Source organism: Neomonachus schauinslandi, chromosome X, assembly GCF_002201575.2.
Source record: "Neomonachus schauinslandi chromosome X, ASM220157v2, whole genome shotgun sequence".
Classification (NCBI taxonomy): Eukaryota; Metazoa; Chordata; class Mammalia; order Carnivora; family Phocidae; genus Neomonachus; species Neomonachus schauinslandi.
Window position 1 is genome coordinate 34081178 of NC_058419.1, and position 17976 is coordinate 34099153.

The 17976-nt window shown below is 33.3% G+C and overlaps 1 protein-coding gene across 1 annotated transcript in view; it reads right to left on the bottom strand.

Moving 5' to 3' along the window:
• HTR2C (5-hydroxytryptamine receptor 2C) overlaps positions 1-17976 on the bottom strand; it is a 299507-nt gene that overhangs the window by 149377 nt on the left and 132154 nt on the right. Inside the window, exons 3-4 of the mRNA XM_021686453.1 lie at positions 11666-11780; positions 6545-6858 (exon numbers count right to left, since the gene is read on the bottom strand). Of these exons, the coding sequence (XP_021542128.1) occupies positions 6545-6858; positions 11666-11700 (349 nt within the window). The 5' untranslated portion in view covers positions 11701-11780. The remainder of the gene's footprint in view (positions 1-6544; positions 6859-11665; positions 11781-17976) is intronic.

Below are 17976 nucleotides of genomic sequence, written 5' to 3' on the forward strand. Positions count from 1 at the left end.
TTTCTTGCATAGATAGTATGCCCTATCTCCTCTTTTGTATTTTGCTTTTTTCACATGATAGTATATGTTGGAAATCACTCCATATTAGTTAATAGAGAACTTTCTTATTCTTGTTAATAGTTTCATGGTACTCCATTACGTGGACATTCTATAGTACATTCAATTAATCTCTTTTGTATTACTTTAAGTGATAAAGGCTTTATAATATGCTTAAATATCTCCTAGTGCTAGTCCTCTTGCATAGCTTTTCTCTTTCAGTTTTTTCAAGCTATCCTTGCATGTTTAATTTTGTAAATGAACTTTAATATTGACTTATCTAACTCCACAAAAAAGCTTCTTTTTTTTTTTTTTAAAGATTTTTATTTATTTATTTGAGACAGAGAGAATGAGAGAGACAGAGAGCACATGAGAGGGGGGAGGGTCAGAGGGAGAAGCAGGCTCCCTGCCGAGCAGGGAGCCCGATGCGGGACTCGATCCTGGAACTCCAGGATCATGACCTGAGCCGAAGGCAGTCGCTTAACCAACTGAGCCACCCAGGCGCCCCACAAAAAAGCTTCTTGTAGGATAAGCATCCAAAAGATTCAAACGTAAGACCTGAAACAAAAAACTCTCAGAAGAAAGCATAGGGGAAAATCTTCATGACATTGGCCTTGGCAGCGATTTATGGATATGACACCAAAAGCATATGCAACAAAAAAATAAATAATAAAAAAAAAGCTTCTACACAGCAAAAGAAACCATCACAGAGTGAAAAGGCAACCTATGAAGGGGGAAGGAGAAAAAAATTTGCAAGTCATATATCTGATAAAGGGTTACTCTCCAAAATATATAAGGAACTCCTACAACTCAAGTAAAAAAACTATAGTAATCCAATTAAAAAATGAGCACTTGAGTAGACATTTTGCCAAACATGATATAGACGTGGATAATACGCATGTGAAAGGATACTCAATGTCACTCATTATCAGAGAAATGCAGATCAAAACCAAAATGAGATATCACCTCACCCTGTCAGAATGGTTAATCAAAAGGACAAGAAATAGCAAGTGTTGGTGAGGATGTGGAGAGAAGGGAACTCTTGCACATTGTTGGTGGGAATACAAGATGGCGCAGCTGCTGTGGATAACACTATGAACGATTCTCAAAAATTAAAAATAGAACTGACATATAATACAACAATCCCACTTCTGGATATTATCTGGATATTATCCAGAAGAATTGAACTCAGGATCTTGAAGCAATATTAGCACACCTATGTTCACTGTAGCACTACTGATGGTAGCCAAGATGTGGAAACAACCTGCATGTCCCTCAACAGATGAATGAAAAAAGGAAGTGTTTTATATATATATATATATATATTACATATAAGTGTAATATATATATATATTTTATATATACTACATATAATGGAATACTATTTAGCCTTAAAAAAGAAGAAAAATCATGGGGCGCCTGGGTGGCTCAGTCGTTAAGCGTCTGCCTTCGGCTCAGGTCATGCTCCCAGGGTCCTGGGATCGAGCCCCGCATCGGGCTCCCCACTCCGCGGGAAGCCTGCTTCTCCCTCTCCCACTCCCCCTGCTTGTGTTCCCTCTCTTGCTGTGTCTCTCTCTGTCAAATAAATAAATAAAATCTTAAAAAAAAAAAAAAGAAGAAAAATCAGCAATATGTGACGACATGGATGAACATGGAAGACATTATGTAAGTGAAAAAAAAACAGTCACAGAAAGACAAATACTGCATGATTCCACTTATATATGAGGTATCTAAAGTAGTCAAATTCATAGAATCAAGGAGTAGGATGGTGGTTGCCAGGAGAGTGAAGGAAGGGAAAATGGGGACTTATCAACAGGTATAAAGTTTCAGTTAAACAAAATGAATAAGCTCTAGATATCTACTGTACATCATTCTATCTGTAGTCAATAATAACGCTTTGTACACTTAAAAATTTGTTAAGAGGGTAGCTCTTATGTTAAATGTTTTTGTGACAACATACTTTTAAAAAAAATTTTAAATCTTTTCATTTTTATTGGAATTGAACTAATTGATACATTAATTTAGGAAGAACATAGAGATACACTTCCATATCTTGGCTATTGTAAATAATGCTGCAGTAAACATGGGAGTATATGTGTCTTTTTGAATTAGTGTTTTTGTTTTCTTTCGATAAATGCCCAGTAGTGGAATTATTGGCTTGTATCGTATTTCTATTTTTAATTGTTTTAGGAACCTCCGTACTGGTTTACACAGTGGTTGTACCAATTTATATTCCCACCAACAGTGCATTAAGGTTCCTTTTTTCCCACATCCTCACCAACACTTGTTATTTCTTGTCTTTTTTGATTCTGGCCATTCTGACAGGTGTAAGGTGATATCTCATTGTGGTTTTGATTTGCATTTTTCTGATGATTAGTGATATTGAGCTTCTTTTCATGTGCCTGCTGAGCATCTGTATGTCTTGTTTGAAGAAATATCTATTCAGGTCCTCTGCCCATTATAATAGAATTATTCCACTTGGGAAATTACCTATTTTTTAATGCTCTGATCTGCACATAAATCTACAAAATAATCTCATGATTTAAAAAGTGTATTTTGCTTCAGTTGTTATTCTCCTTGTGGTATCTTATTTTATACATGCTTTCTTCCTTTTTTAAAGTTAGCTGATGATTTTTTATTTTGTTTAAAAATTTTTTTAAAAAACCAAAATTTTGATTTATTTATCAGGTATATTGTTTTTTATGCTGTAGTCAATTTCTGCTTTTCTCTTTAGTTTTTTTTTCTTCTTTGTGCTTTCTTTCGGTTTACTTTATAGTTTTTTTCCAAGGTTGCTTTGCTGGGAATTTAATTCATTTGTATGCTTTCATTTTTACTGATAAATGTGATTAGGGCTATGAATTTTCCACCGATCACTGCTTTAAGCATATTGTATAGATTTTGATATGCAGTGTTTATGCTGTTATATTTCTAAAGAAATCTGTAATTTCAGTTTGCATTTCTCCTTTTGATCAAGAGTTGTTTATTTTTTTGAAGATTTTATTTATTTGAGAGAGAGAGAGAAGGAGGGAGGGAGAGAGAGCACAGAGAGGGAGATTTTTTTTTAAAAGATTTTATTTATTTATTTGAGAGAGAGAATGAGATAGAGAGAGCATGAGAGGGGGGAGGGTCAGAGGGAGAAGCAGACTCCCTGCCGAGCAGGGAGCCCGATGCGGGACTCGATCCCGGGACTCCAGGATCATGACCTGAGCCGAAGGCAGTCGCTTAACCAACTGAGCCACCCAGGCGCCCCAGAGAGGGAGATTGAGAGGGAGAAGCAAACTTTCTACTGATCAGAGAGCCTAATGTGGGGCTCGATCCCAGGACCCTGTGATCTTGACCTGAGTCGAAGGCAGGCCCTTAACCGACTGAGCCACCCAGGTGCCCCTCAAGAATTGTTTAAAAATTTGTTTTATCTTCTGGGTGTTATATGCAAATAATGAATCATGGAACACTACATCAAAAACTAATGATGTAATGTATGGTGATTAACATAACATAATTAAAAAAAGAAAAAATGCAAAAAAAAAGATGAGATGTCTTTAAATCTTGTTGTTAATTTTTCTAATATTATTGTCTTCTTATCAGAAAGTACTTTGGGTAATATTTTTACTTTTCTAATATTTTCTTTGTGGCCTAGTATTTTATTAATTTCAGTGTGTGTTCCACATGCACTTACAAAGAAGGTATACTCTCTTTGATAAGAGTATAAAGTTCAACACACCTGCATAAGATCTATATCCTTTTAATTTTTTTGCCCAATCTTTCTTATACTGAGCACGATGTGTTAAAATCTCCCATTAGTAGAATGTATTCATAAATGTGTCCTTCCATGTTCTTTTGTTTTTGCTTTATAAGGGGCATTGCTGTGTTATTGGTGGCATAGATGTTCTTAACTGCTATATCTTTGTTGTTAATTATGGCTTTTATCATAAATAAGCATCTTTCTTTTTTACTCTTGCATTGTTTTCATTCGAAATGTACTTTGTTAGATATCAAATCACAGTTTCTGTTTTCTTGTTGTTTCCATTTACTTGGTGCACTTTTGCTCATCCCTTTATTTTTAGCCATTATGAATCACTGGGTTTTAAGGGTTTCTCTTGTATACAGAATATAGTTGGGCCTTTCTTTTTAAGCCAAATTAAAAATCTTTCATTTTTAGTCGTGTTTTAGGTTCATTCAAGTTTATCGCTGTTACTGGTATGTTTGTTTTCCTCTGTCATATTACATCATGGTATAATGTTGAGGGCATAATGTTATATTTTTTGTGTTTCTTCCTCTAGTTGATGTTTTTTGCTCTTTCATTAATTACATTTCTTTTGGGGTTTTGGAAGGTTTGTTTTTTGTTTTAGTGGTTAACTTTAATATAACATTTATATCATGTTTTATTTATATCATGTTTAATGCTCTTAAACCACTGTTTTCTTATTAACTCTATTACATTCTGGTTTGCCAATTTTTTATGGTATCATTTAGCTCCCACCTTTTGTTTATAGAAAAATCAATAAAATTATTTTACTTTCCTCTTCCTCATTCCCTTTCTATTCTCTTCTTAATTTTAGTTGCATTTTTGCTAATTTTTTAGAGTTTATAACTCATAATAGATGCTATATAATATATAACAGTATTCTTCTACCCTTATACCACTTTTATTTTTGTCTTAGCTCTAATATTACCCATATTAAATGCTCATCATCAGTCTTTTGGATGAAATTTTCCCAATCATTCCTTTGTTAGTTTAATCTCATCCACTATTTAATTTCTTAAGAAAGGCTTATGGGTTCAGAATTCTCTAAGTTCAAAATAAATTTCAACTTTTTATAGCCTTCATGGTTAGCATGTCTGGATGTAAAAATCTTCATTTCAAACTACTTTTTAATTTAAGGTATACTTTACATACAGTAAAATTCACCTTTTTAAAACTGCACACTAGAATTTATAGTTTTTCAAATTTTAAGAATTTATATATATATTTACATCATATATATTACATTTACATATGTATATAAAACTACCACCATATCAACATATACCAAAATAAATACCCCTTTTCAGTCATCCTCCCACCTTAAACCCCTTGAAACTAGTGATCTGTTTTCTTTCTTTATAGGTTTGCCTTTGAAAGAGTGTCTTACAATTGGTTAACTTTTTGAAAAATATTGCTCCTATTACTTTGCTTTATTTTTGTTAATTGTGAAGTCAGTCTAATTCTCTTACTCTTGTAAATTTTCCTTATTTTTACCTGAAATCCCTGAGGATGTTTCCTTTATGTTTAAAATTAAAAATAGAGTTATCATATGATCCAGTAATTCTACTACTGGGTATTTACCCAGAGAAAATGAAAATACTAATTCAAAAACATATATACATCCCTATGTTTATTGCAGCATTATTTACACTAGCCAAGATATGGAAGCAACCCAAGTGCCCATCGATAGATGAATGAAAAAAGAAAGTATGCTGTATATATACATATATCTATAATGGAATATTACTCAGCCATAAAAAAGAATGAAATCTTGAAATTTGCAACAATATGGATGGACCTAGAGGATATAATGTTAATTGAAATCAGTCAGAGAAAGTCAAATACCATATGATTTCACTCATATGTGAACTGTAAGAAACAAAACAAATGAACAAAGAAAAAAAAAGACAAATTAAAAAACAAAACAAAACAGACTCAAATACACAGAATAAGGTGGTATTTGCCAGAGGGGAGCTGGGTAAAATAGATGAAGGGGAGTAATGAGCCCTGTGACTTATATAGAATTGTTGAATCATTATATTGTACATCTGAAACTAATATAACACTGTATGTTAATTACACTTGAATAAAAAAATAAAATGTGAAATGAATAGGGTAAAGGGATGGCAGAATATGAAAAGAAAAACGAAAAACCTATCTAAAATCAATATTATGAAAACTTTGAATGCCTGAATTTTATTGTGATAATGTGACATTGCGCTTATATAATTATTAATTAATTTCTTATCCCTGTCACCTTGTAAAAACATAAATTGTAGACTCCATAAAGAATAATAGCTGTTATTGAGTGCATATTATGTGCAAGCACTTAGTTTGCTAACATTTAAAAAGATTATTTAAAATATATTTATTAAAGATGATGAGTGTCTTTTTCTTTGTGGAAGAGAGGATGCTAGGTATGTGTACCGCCCAGAACACAGAGGTGAGAACATGTTTCTGTCACTGCCCTATTGTATACATTAAGGCCACTGTAATTGTTTATAAGTGAGACTGAGCAATAGAGTATTTGGGTATGACTTTGATATATTATAAAATGTCCCTTTTGCTTTTTGAAGACTCTGCTACTGATTTATTTAATAAATACGATATACACATCCACTTCTTCTGTCACACAATTGGCTTTTTTCTTCATTTTCCAAATGATATAAGTAAAATGATTAACTGTACGAGTGTTTACTATGATACTTGACACACATTTAGGATATAATCTGAGATTAAAAAAACTAATAAAATTGTACTTACCATAAAGGATTGCAAGCAGAGAGAGTGGCATGACAAGTAGTCCCACTAGCATATCAGCAATGGCTAGGGACATTAAGAAGTAATTGGTGGCATTGTGCAGTTTCTTTTCCAAGCTTACTGCCATGATAACGAGAATGTTGCCACCTATTGTCAAGATTATTATGATGACGATTGAAAGTGCTGGCCAGTTTTGTACCCCGTCTGGGAATTTGAAGCGTCCACCATCGGAGGTATTGAAAATGTCAGTTACTAGAGCTGCAACAGGGCTCACAGAAATATCGCATTGCCAAACCAGTAGGCCAATTAGGTGCACGCTGAAAATTAAGAAAAAAAAATAATCAGATACATCTTATATTGCTTATACCCAATGAATTGCTTATACAAAACAATTGCTTTTCCTTCAGCAACCCTTATCACCATCATCATCATCATCATCATCTCAGTATTTCTTTTTCTATCCAAAGAATATTATGAGTAAGGCACTTAGTTTATGGAAATATATATATAATAAAAATTATCTATAGTATAAAATTATATATATGTAATCTCATTTGATCACACACACAACAACCTCATGACGTCAAGATTGGTTATATCCATTATGCAAATGAAGAGCCTGAGGTTCAGAGAGGTTAAGTAACTTTCTCTAGGCAGCACAGCCAGTAAGTGACAGGAGCAGGGTCCATATTCAGGTCCCACTGATTTCAAGGCCTGTATTTTAAACTGTTACTCTATACAAGCAATATGAAACCACAGTCTTGTTTGATTTGCTGTAACGGTCTATTTTTATATTTTTTCAATATTAATTTCTTCTAGATATCATCTGAGACAACTGACAACAGAATGAAAGGAGATTTTCCTTTAAGTATCCAGTACCTGACAAGAAAATTGGACCGTTGCCCTTTTTAATCTCAAGCTAACAAGGAATAAGTTGTCATCAGACAAACTTCTGGCAAGATGTTAGAAGAGGCACAGTGGGTGTTGGCCATAGTGCATATTCATTTCTTTCTAAAACTCTTTTTCCCTTCTCACAGCTGCAGAGTGACTTTAGGCTGGTCCATACATATTAATATCTGTGCTATAAATGTTCCTTCTCTCTGACGCTCTGCTCATTTCTGTCCTATGTTTTCTGGGCCCTGTTCTAGGCTAGAAAATGATTGATTTGTGGTGATGATTCCTATGGGTTTGCTGCTTTTCCTGTGCTGGATACAAAATCTCTTAAGTCATTTGAACTGTGCATCTCTCGGGATGGTACTTTCGTAGACTCCACTAGTAAGAATATCAGATCAGGTGGCAAACAATGTAGAAGTGGACGTGGCTATGTTTTGTACATCCCAAATCAACTTCCCCCAGTGGTGGTATGAGATTTATTCAGGTTACATACATTAAGTGTCCTCTCAAAGTGTGTGTTCCCAAAGTATCTAATAAAACTAACATTTATTTTCATTAGTAAAATAGATAAGAAAGATAAGCATATTCAATATTTCCTGTTTAAAAGCAAAATTATTATTTGAAAATGACTGTTTTTTGTGTATTCTATGTTCAGTAATAGTTATTTTATAAATATTAAGCAGCAACTACACTATATGTAGTGGTTGCTAAACCTTGTTATTATTTATAGAGGAGGAAATTTTCTCTCGCATAAATACGTGCTGAATAATTTTTTTTTTTTTTGCAAGACTGTTGAAGTAAGGGTCTTTCTGGAGTTGGGGAGATTGAACACATGACATTACAACATCCAGAGTCTGAGTTCTTCATGTAAATGCTTTTACTTCATTATCTTATTCACTTTTCCTTTGAACTAAAAATGTTATCTCTATACAGGGAAAATACATGTGTGATTTGATTAGCTCATCATTTATTACCAATCATCAGAGAAATATACTGTAGTAAAACTGGATGATTATGATTATCGTAATGATATCATATCTATGATATTATGCACACGTACTTGCACATACACCGTACTTTCTAAACTTAAACTGGAATGCTTGGCCTGAAAAACTATTAACATTTTAAAATTCAAGTAAAATACTGTAATAAATTTTCTGGAGTATTTAAAAATTATTTCTCTTAATATCTTGGTAATATACTTTTATGTCTTTTAAGGTAATGAAGAAATCATGAAAATATTTTGACTTTCTCATTCTACAGAGGATAGAAAACTAATATTTTGACATTTTGCTTAAAATAACTTCCTTACTAGTTGAAGTTATCTGACATTCTAAGCAACATGCAGAGGGTGATACACATAGTAAGTTTTATCAAATAATCAGTAAATTTTTGTATCAAATAATCAGTAAATTCTATTTCCTAGAACATAAAAAAATAAGCTAAAATAATATATGTTTCAAAAAAATCTATATCATAAGTAATCTGATTAATGTGAGTAGAAATTATTAAAATAAAGGACCAAATAAATAGAAGCAAGTTATTTGCACTCAGCTTTGATTATTCTGTCACTGTATTTGTTGCACTGGGCATGTGGTCAATTTCCTAACTTCATGACCTCAGTGATTCTTTGACCAGTCACTTAACCTCTCAGAGCATTAATTTCTTCATCTGTACAACAAGGATGATCTTTATTACGTGATTGTTGGGAAAACTAAACGATATATATAAAGTCCTGAATATTGTACCTTCGTCATAATAGGCCCTCAGTAAATATTGGGGCTTACCTTCTGTTTGCCTTCAAAGTTCCGACTCATGTATTTCACAACTGGTGATGAATTTAAATCCTGATTTTATTTTAATAAGATACTTATTTACGCAAAACAGCCTCAGACAGTAATTTTAAATCTGGGTCTTTTCTGGCTTATCTGGTGAAGAAAAACCTGTCCTTCTGGCATTTAAAAAAAAATCTAGTTTAAATTAGCTGCTGATTATCTCAGGTAGTCCCGCAAGAGTTTATGCTCATAGTAAAATATTGCATCTTCAACAGTCGGTTATAGAACAAGTATATTTATCCTTAAGCCTAGAGAATAAGGTCCTAACAGACTATGCATCCAACTTCAATTTTCTAAGCAAGTTGTAAAAACATCAAAGTCCTTTCATACTTCTCTAAAAACGACAGAGGGGCGCCTGGGTGGCTTAGTTGGTTAAGCGTCTGCCTTTGGCTAGGGTCATGATCTCAGGGTCCTGGGATCAAGCCCCACGTTGGGCTCTGTCTCCCTCTGCCCCTCCCCACCACTTGTGCTCTCTCTCTCTAATAAATAAATAAATTTTTAAAAAGAGGAATGCAGGATAAAATCGTATGTAAAAAATACATGAAATACTGTTGGACAATTACCAATTTTAAAATTTGAGTGTCTTATTGTGGGTAAGAAAACACTTCAAGTGGTTATCTTGCCTACCTCTGCTGGCCAGATATATTTTTAATTTTCATGAAAGAGTCCATGAGACAAATACTAAATTACTGAGGAAGCTTATAGAATCTAAATATATCTGTTGTGAATTCTAAAATAATGTTACTGGGAAGATCCTGAAAGAGTATTTACTTCAGTTTCCTGGTTTCAACTCAATTACATTTAATAAATTCTTATTGGGTGCTACTATGGGCAAAGTATTATAATTATTATTAAAGTTCAATCCTATTTTCTATAGTTTTGTAATCAAGAATTGGCTATATTATAATTAAACCTAACTTCTAATATTTACTCATATTAGAAGTTATATTATTTATTATATATTATAATAGATATATTATATATCTATTATAATACTATATATTAGAAGTATATATTTCACTAATGCTCAATGAAATATATACAGCTCTTTTTATAGAAGAAGAATAATTTAGGTCTTGCTCCTAAAGCTTAAGTTAATTGTTACTAAGCCCACACACAAGTCTCATAAAATATGTACACAAAAACTAGTTTCTCTCTGAACAATGCAACCAATTTATTCACTGGTACTAAATGTTTAATGAACATATAATTTTATATTCTAGGTAGATAAACAAAATGATAATTTGAGTTAAAAGTCTGTACGTTTTAAATGTACTGTGTTTTTGCCTGCCATATGACAATGGGCATTTTTAGAAGAAGTGGATTATCATCCATCCAAGGCAGGGCTGGGTCCCGCGACTCTGAGATCATGACCTGAGCCAAAATCAAGAGTCGGTCGCTTAACTGACTGCACCACCCAGGCGCCCCTTCCCTTCTTTTTCACTGTCCTCCATTCTTTCCTTTTCCTGTCTGTTGTTGTCCTCTTGGAATCACACATCACTGAGATTACGATCACCACAATGTGCAGTGACATCCAGATGGGCTCTAGTGGAGCATATTGCATAATGTGGAGGATTCAGTGTGGATGTACTTTATATCTATACTACTCTATTAACTTTTTCCTGGGTGAGCTCTTTATAGGAATCATAGAGGAGGCTGTAGGAGCAAGGGGATTCAAGGCTTCTCAGCTGTAACTGATCAGAATTTACAGAGCCCTGGATCTTTTTTCCATGCCCCATTTCCTCGAAGAGTGGGCTTGGAAGAGACCAACCCAACATTTTATTAAGTTAAAAAGAAGAGTTACCTGGATTAGATTATATTTAGAATCGCTCAGTACTTGAATCCAATTCTTATCTCCTTTACATGACATTCTATTGACCTGAACTACTGGGTCATTGTATCAAGACTTCGGAAGATGGCATTGTTTTCCTCTGTCTAGCTCCATCACCCAAGTTCTACTCCCTGACTTCTTACCCATTCTTTTGCAACCCCAACCATTCTTTATAAAACCAGAAACTGATAAAGACATTTTATCCTCTTGGCTGTTTAGTTCATGCAGGAAGGAAAAGGAAAAAACCTTTCTCATTTCTACATTTTAACCATGGAGAAAGCAACCATGAACATTGGAATTATTTTGGAATTTAAGATATTATTGCCATATTATTTGTTTGACTACATGAGCAGTTCTATTTAATTGAAGTCTAAGTTATTGGGAGTTTTTTCCATTTATTTTTGAACAGGGAACATCCATAATATTAGCCTGTGGGCTGCAAGTCATTTGTGCAAATTGAGGCAAACGTAGCTGAATGATCATAGAAAAACCTCTTTAACATTTTTGAGCAAGCTACCATAAAAAGTTATCTTTTAAAAACATAATCAGTAATAACATCCTTACAGGAACGAATGCACCGCTTTCCTCAGGTTCACCATGATTGCTTCGGTGTTAAGCAACCAAAGTTTAAAATTGCGAAGAGAAAATTTAACAGATTGGATTCATAATTCCATCCTTTCTGGGGAGAGACAAAAAAAAGGAAAAGAAAATTAGTTAAAAGTCCAAATAACTTGCATAACAGCCAATTAAATAAACTTAAATACATTTATCAAGTGATAAGAAACAATCTACAAAATTTAGCAAGCAGGTAAGCATGTTATATAAGTGATAAAAAATGGCAGAGAATATATTTTTCATTTATTTACCGATACACAACCATCATAGTTTTTTTTTTTTCAGTTTTTCTAAAATTTCTTGTACACACTTTATTCATATGGGGCATCTACTAAAACTTTTCTTCTTAGAGTACACATGGCTTCAAGTCAGTGTTTTGAGAAAGAAATTAAGAATAGATGCTTCTTAATTGACAAAGTGGGGAAAGTTTGTGATGTAATAATTAAGTAGCGTGTATAAATACAAAGGTTTCATCTTATAAGAACACGGAAAACTAAAATAAGTTGTAAGTATTTCTATTAAGTGAACATATTTTGTACAACATTTCTAATTTATTTTCTTCAAAGTGAAGCAATCTGCATTTGCATAGCTTTATTTATACTTTAGCATTAACCAACAATATTCTCCAGAGGGCAGCACCAAGTTTATACCAAAATAAATGAGTTGATCAGCTTTACTATATTAAATAGAGCAATCACCCTATGTACTAGCTTGTTAGTATCCTACAGATAATATGTTATAGTCAGGGCATGTGGAATAATGCTAAAAATGCAAATAAAAGGTCAGTTGCACAAGATGATGAAAACAAAAACCTTATTTTCTTTTATTGATTAAAAGGTGACAATGCATCTTAAAGGTATTAGGAAGGAAACATGAAAACTCTCCAAACAACTTATCAAAGAATTTCAGAGTGAATGCCTTCAGTTTCTATAGGCTATTTTTCAAGGAGTTATTTTTTGCATTGCACAATCCCGCCAAATATTTCCATAGCCGATTATTTACCACTTAGCACTCACTATATTCAGCATGCTAAAATGATCAAGCTACGAATTTAATTTATTCTCTCTTCTTGTCCCCCACCTCACACCTGTGAGTTCTATCAGTGTTACCTACACAGAAATCTACCTCAAAACCATCCCTTTCACTACAATAATGCATAAAGTATGGCCTCCAGTATCCAGAAACAAAATATTCTATGGGAGAGATAGAGTGACATTTGCCAGATCATTAGTCAGATCATTTTTATCCCATAAAATGCTGCCAGACAATGCATAAATCCCTTTTCCTGGGAGGTCTGGAAATAAGTGACAAAAAAAAAAAAAAAGATACAGAAAGACAAAAAAGTCTTATTTTGCTTCTTAGCTCTCAACAAATATCAAAATCCTTCTCTTTTCTCAATATTAAAATATAAAAATTGTTTTTAATTTTTACTTTTCAAGTGTCTAAAAGTTAATACAATTTAAAAGTTTCAAAGTAAAATGCGCTTCGTTCCAGTAGATTATAGCACATCAATTGAATTCTTGTTTGCTATAGCTTGATATGATAATCGTCTCATTAAACATTATATTTTCCATATTCTCAGCCATGGTAGAATCCCATATTGTTACTCAAAATACTGTATTTCTTTAAAAATTAATCAGCGTTGTCATCTTTTTTACATGTATATTTTTCTATAAAATATAAACAAGAAAATTAAGCAACAAATACTTATTTTTCTAAGTTCCAATTTTGTTAATTAAGGAGAGTAAGTAATAATCACAAGAGTATATTATGTATATAGATCTTCAATTTATTAACTAAAATACCTTGAGGGCAAAATAATATCTCTCTATACTATTAAAATTTGCATTTTTTGGAAGTTGACTAAACCTGATAGAAAATGCCCCTGGATTGGTGGTAAAAGCTTAGAGAGATGATGTGATAGACAGGAGTAAGTTATATATAAATTATGTAAAGTAATGCTACATTACGTGTTTCCCCAAGGGGCTAAGACACTGTGATGATATTTTGCAATGTGAAATGTTCTGTGAGTATTTCTACAAAACCTCTTAAAGACTTGGATAAAATAAGTTAAAAGAAACAAACAGAAAAAATAAGAGTAACAAAAAAAATAAAACCATAACAAAACAACACTAATTAAACACTCTGATCTGCAAACCTCTCAGACTCTGCCAATTTTTCATAATGGAATTCTCATGGTTGTTGAACAGAAAAAGAATACCTGGGAATTCAAGTACTCAAATTTGGAAAGACTTGTGTTTTATAAAACTTAGAAAAAAAATCATTGGTGGGGTAACTGATAGAGTGTTCCATTTTAAATGAGAATTTATATGGCTCTCATAGAAACTATGTTTGGTCATGTAACAATGTCAAAGTATTATAAGAATATATATATACATTTATGTGTGTGTGTATATGATTTTATGTACAGAAAAAGATTGATTAACCTGAAATCAATTTACTGTATCAAGCATGAAGAGAAAAATCATAGGTTAAATCACAGAAATAAATTCAAAATCTGTAAATACATATTCAGACTAATCTCTTATTTTTGCAACACAAATCACAAACTGTTTATGTTCTCTCTAACACTCTGTAAAATCTTCAGACATCAATAACTACATTTGCTAAGGCAAAAAGGGGGACAAATAGTAGTTTTCGTATGGTTCTCAATAGTATGACGATTTTAGTTAAGCAAGACTCATACGCTGAGCATTATATTTAATTGATGCTTATGAAATCTATGCTCCTATGTCAACATATGTCATATATCATATAACATATATTATCAAAAATAGTTTGAATACTTGAGGACAGTTGAGCCAAAATAGGGTCCCCAGTATATATTCAGAAATTAATTTTAAACTATCAAAATCAGTATCACTCAGAAATACTTAAAGCCATTATCAATAATGGCTTTTCGTGGAAGCGAAAATAATGAAAAAAAAAAAAAGTAAAACCACTGTGGGGAAGAAAGGCTGGCATGAATTAAAAAGAGCAAAAGCCACTTTTGACTCTTCCCATATGGCCTCAGGCTAGGCTTGGAAATTTGTTAATTTCAGAGCTAATTGGTGTTATGCCTATTTAGCTCTAAATATAAGTATGACTGTAATGGGACCTGTCTAAGATTTCTTCGGCACACAGCTTCTATTTTAACCTCTTCTTGGTGACATTTTAAGGGTTTTGCATGGGCATAAATTTAGTGATGCTATACTTCTTGCATTCTTTGGACAATAATTTGATGCTTCACTTGGAAAACCAGTGCTGTGCTTTCTTTAAGGGATACCTAGTTTTCCAAGCCTATTTGCCCTCCAAGTGGTGAGACATCTATGGCCATCCTTGTGGTCTATAGAATACTTTATATTCATTCATTTGTGAAAGACTACAAAGATGGGAAAGGGAAGTCAATTTTGCATCTTATCTCAGTCTTACACATTTTAAATTTAGCTTATGAAAGAACTTCCACATCGCTCTGTATTGGGAGATGCAAACAACAAAGAAAACGGCATGATTTGGACTCTAGTAAAGTCATAGTTGGGGATTAGTTTTAAGAGTCGAGTGTTAAACCAGTAGAGAGTAGACATTATATTGGAGAACAGGAAAAATAAAAGAGGGCAGCAAATAGAAATGGAAAGAATAGGCAAAAAGGAAAATGTGAAGGGAGACTGTTTTGAGAAGGAGCAGAGTCATACTGTGCGCTTTGTCCAAAAGAAGATTGACAGTGACCTTAGCGCCAATTCAAAAAAGTTGTGTAGAAAGGATCTAGAATGTAATTGGATGAAGGAGGAGAGAAGAGGACCAGCCGGACGAGAGGAGGTGGTTGGTGAGGAAAGGGAATATGTTCAAAGGGTTTTGTCCAAAGCAGCAGAGGCAGATAGATGTGTGCTGGATGTGTGCTGAATGTGTGCTAAAGACAAATTTTCGAGAGGAGGAGCCATATAAATGTACTTTCCATGTAACTCCCACATTCCTTAGCCAAGTGCTGGGTACTTGATTGATGGAAGGGCAGGGAGAGGGAGAGACTTGAGATTTAAGATGTGAAAAGATCCTAAGAATGAGAAAGAGCTGTGGTTTTTTTCTAAATTGTGTTTGGATAAACAGGAGTCTATGACTTTCTACAAAATCCTGGACATTTCCTTGCATCTTCAAAAGCTAACCATTTATGATTTGTTTTTACTTTCACCTTTCCTACCCTTTGACATGGAAGAAAGACTGGTCATGTTTCAATCACATTTCCTGTACTCAAACTGTTTCCTAGTCACTCTTTTCCAGACCTGGTCAAACATAATACTGATAAAAATAGTAAGGAAGTGCCAGTGTTTCTACCCGATGCTTTAACAAAATTTGGAAGTAATAAGTTATCCCATTAAAAAAACATAGTTTATATTAGATTTCTGGAAATCCCATGAGCCGGTTATAGTGATGAAGCAGATTATTTTCTCTCATACTGAAGAGACTAAATCTGATCCTGAATGTTTTAAAAATTATAGAAAAGGCAGTCAACTGAGATCATTCTTGTCCGGCTTTTTATAATAAAGCATTTAAGAATTTTATAATTAATTATAAATGCAGAGGTTTAATTTTTGACTGTTTCCGCTGTTCAGAAATAATGGACTCATAATTCAAAACTTATCCTTCTGGTTACTATAGCCCCTGGGCTTTCAGCAGATACTAGATCAAAAGTGAATTAGTTACAGATGTTCAGATTTCTCCTCAGAAAACTATGTTAATGTGGCACAGATTTACAACATTTTGGGGGGAAATCTTTTAATTCAAAAACTATCCTTAGAACTAATGAATATTGTAGGAATTTTCCTTTCAACTTCAAATGCACTGTACGGATTTTCTGATAAAATATATAATTGTCCTACTAAAAGTTCACCTTTGCCAACTGTAGTTAAATCAGATAATAGCTATTTACAATTTTAATAAAAAGTTACTATGTTATCCAGTTATTACAATCAATGCAATTAGACTGCTCTTCCACCAGTCAACACAGGATATTCAAGCATGTTAAGCTAATTTAGAAATTTATTTAACTTCATGCTAAATGAATCCAAATCTTCTATCTTCAAGTGTAAGGTTTAATTTATTCCACAATTAGGAATTCATAAAACTCCTACGGCGGAAAAATTATGAATGATCAAATAACCCAGTCCTTTGCCTTCAGACAGGTCTATACTTAAGCCACTTCAAGAAATGTGATAATTGATGTTCTTTAGAACAACCTGCAGAAGAGGCAATTTCATAACCTTCCAATGTTTAGCAATCTGCTTCTCAGAAAATCATATATTAGGCAAAAAGCCTCAAGTGAAGCGACTTGAATGGAAATGATTAATTTCTTACTAAGTCGAGTACAGATCTATATTACAGGATAATGCAATACTAGCAACTTGCTCCCTGCATCTTTTCTTTGGCTTGTTCAAGAATGCAGTGATTCAGACCCAAAACTGGAGACTTCCTCATAATGTGCCATAGGGAAATCTAACGGTTCTGAAGAAGCAATTACATATGTTGGGTGATTTTAAAAATTTCCTCTCCAAACCGAGACGCTTGTGAAAGTGAAAGGCAAGGGGGCATTCACTGGACAAGACTCTGGGTCTCTCCTGGACATGTCATTAGAACTGGTTATAAGGTGATTATTCTATTTGAATGTAGGTCTAGTGTCATTTCCTTCCCTCACCCCCTTGAGATAATGTAAGTGGTTGTTCAAAGAAATTTAACTGTTCTTGTGCTTGGAATTAAAATGGAACATGAAATATTTTCTCCTTATTTGTATTTACTAAATGCTTTTACTTATGTTTTACATATTTTGTAAGAGTGATTACTGTTAAATTTAGTGAGACTCTACAAGATAGTTAACTCCTAAAATCTACAGTATATAAGATCCTAAGTTTTTCCCAGCTAGACCCATTCCATTTACCTAAAATAATACTTTAACAACAGAACAGCTTCTAAGTTTAAAGAGTTAAAATAGCTACCAAATTATTCCATGATAATAGTAACAGACATTGAGAGAATCTGTCTTGGTGGGCAGAGTGCCCAATATTTGAAGTTGCTTTCTCCATAGGTGGTAGCAGAACTATCCCTGAATAGTCTCAGCATCAGTATCCACATAACAGAGTAAACCGAAGGCTTTTAAACAGCAGAACTCACAGAGCAAACCATATGCTAAGTCTTTGTTTTGGAGACCTGATTTACAGGACTGAAAACTCTGTATAACAGCATCTTCATGTGGTAGCAAACAAGCTAGACAAGGT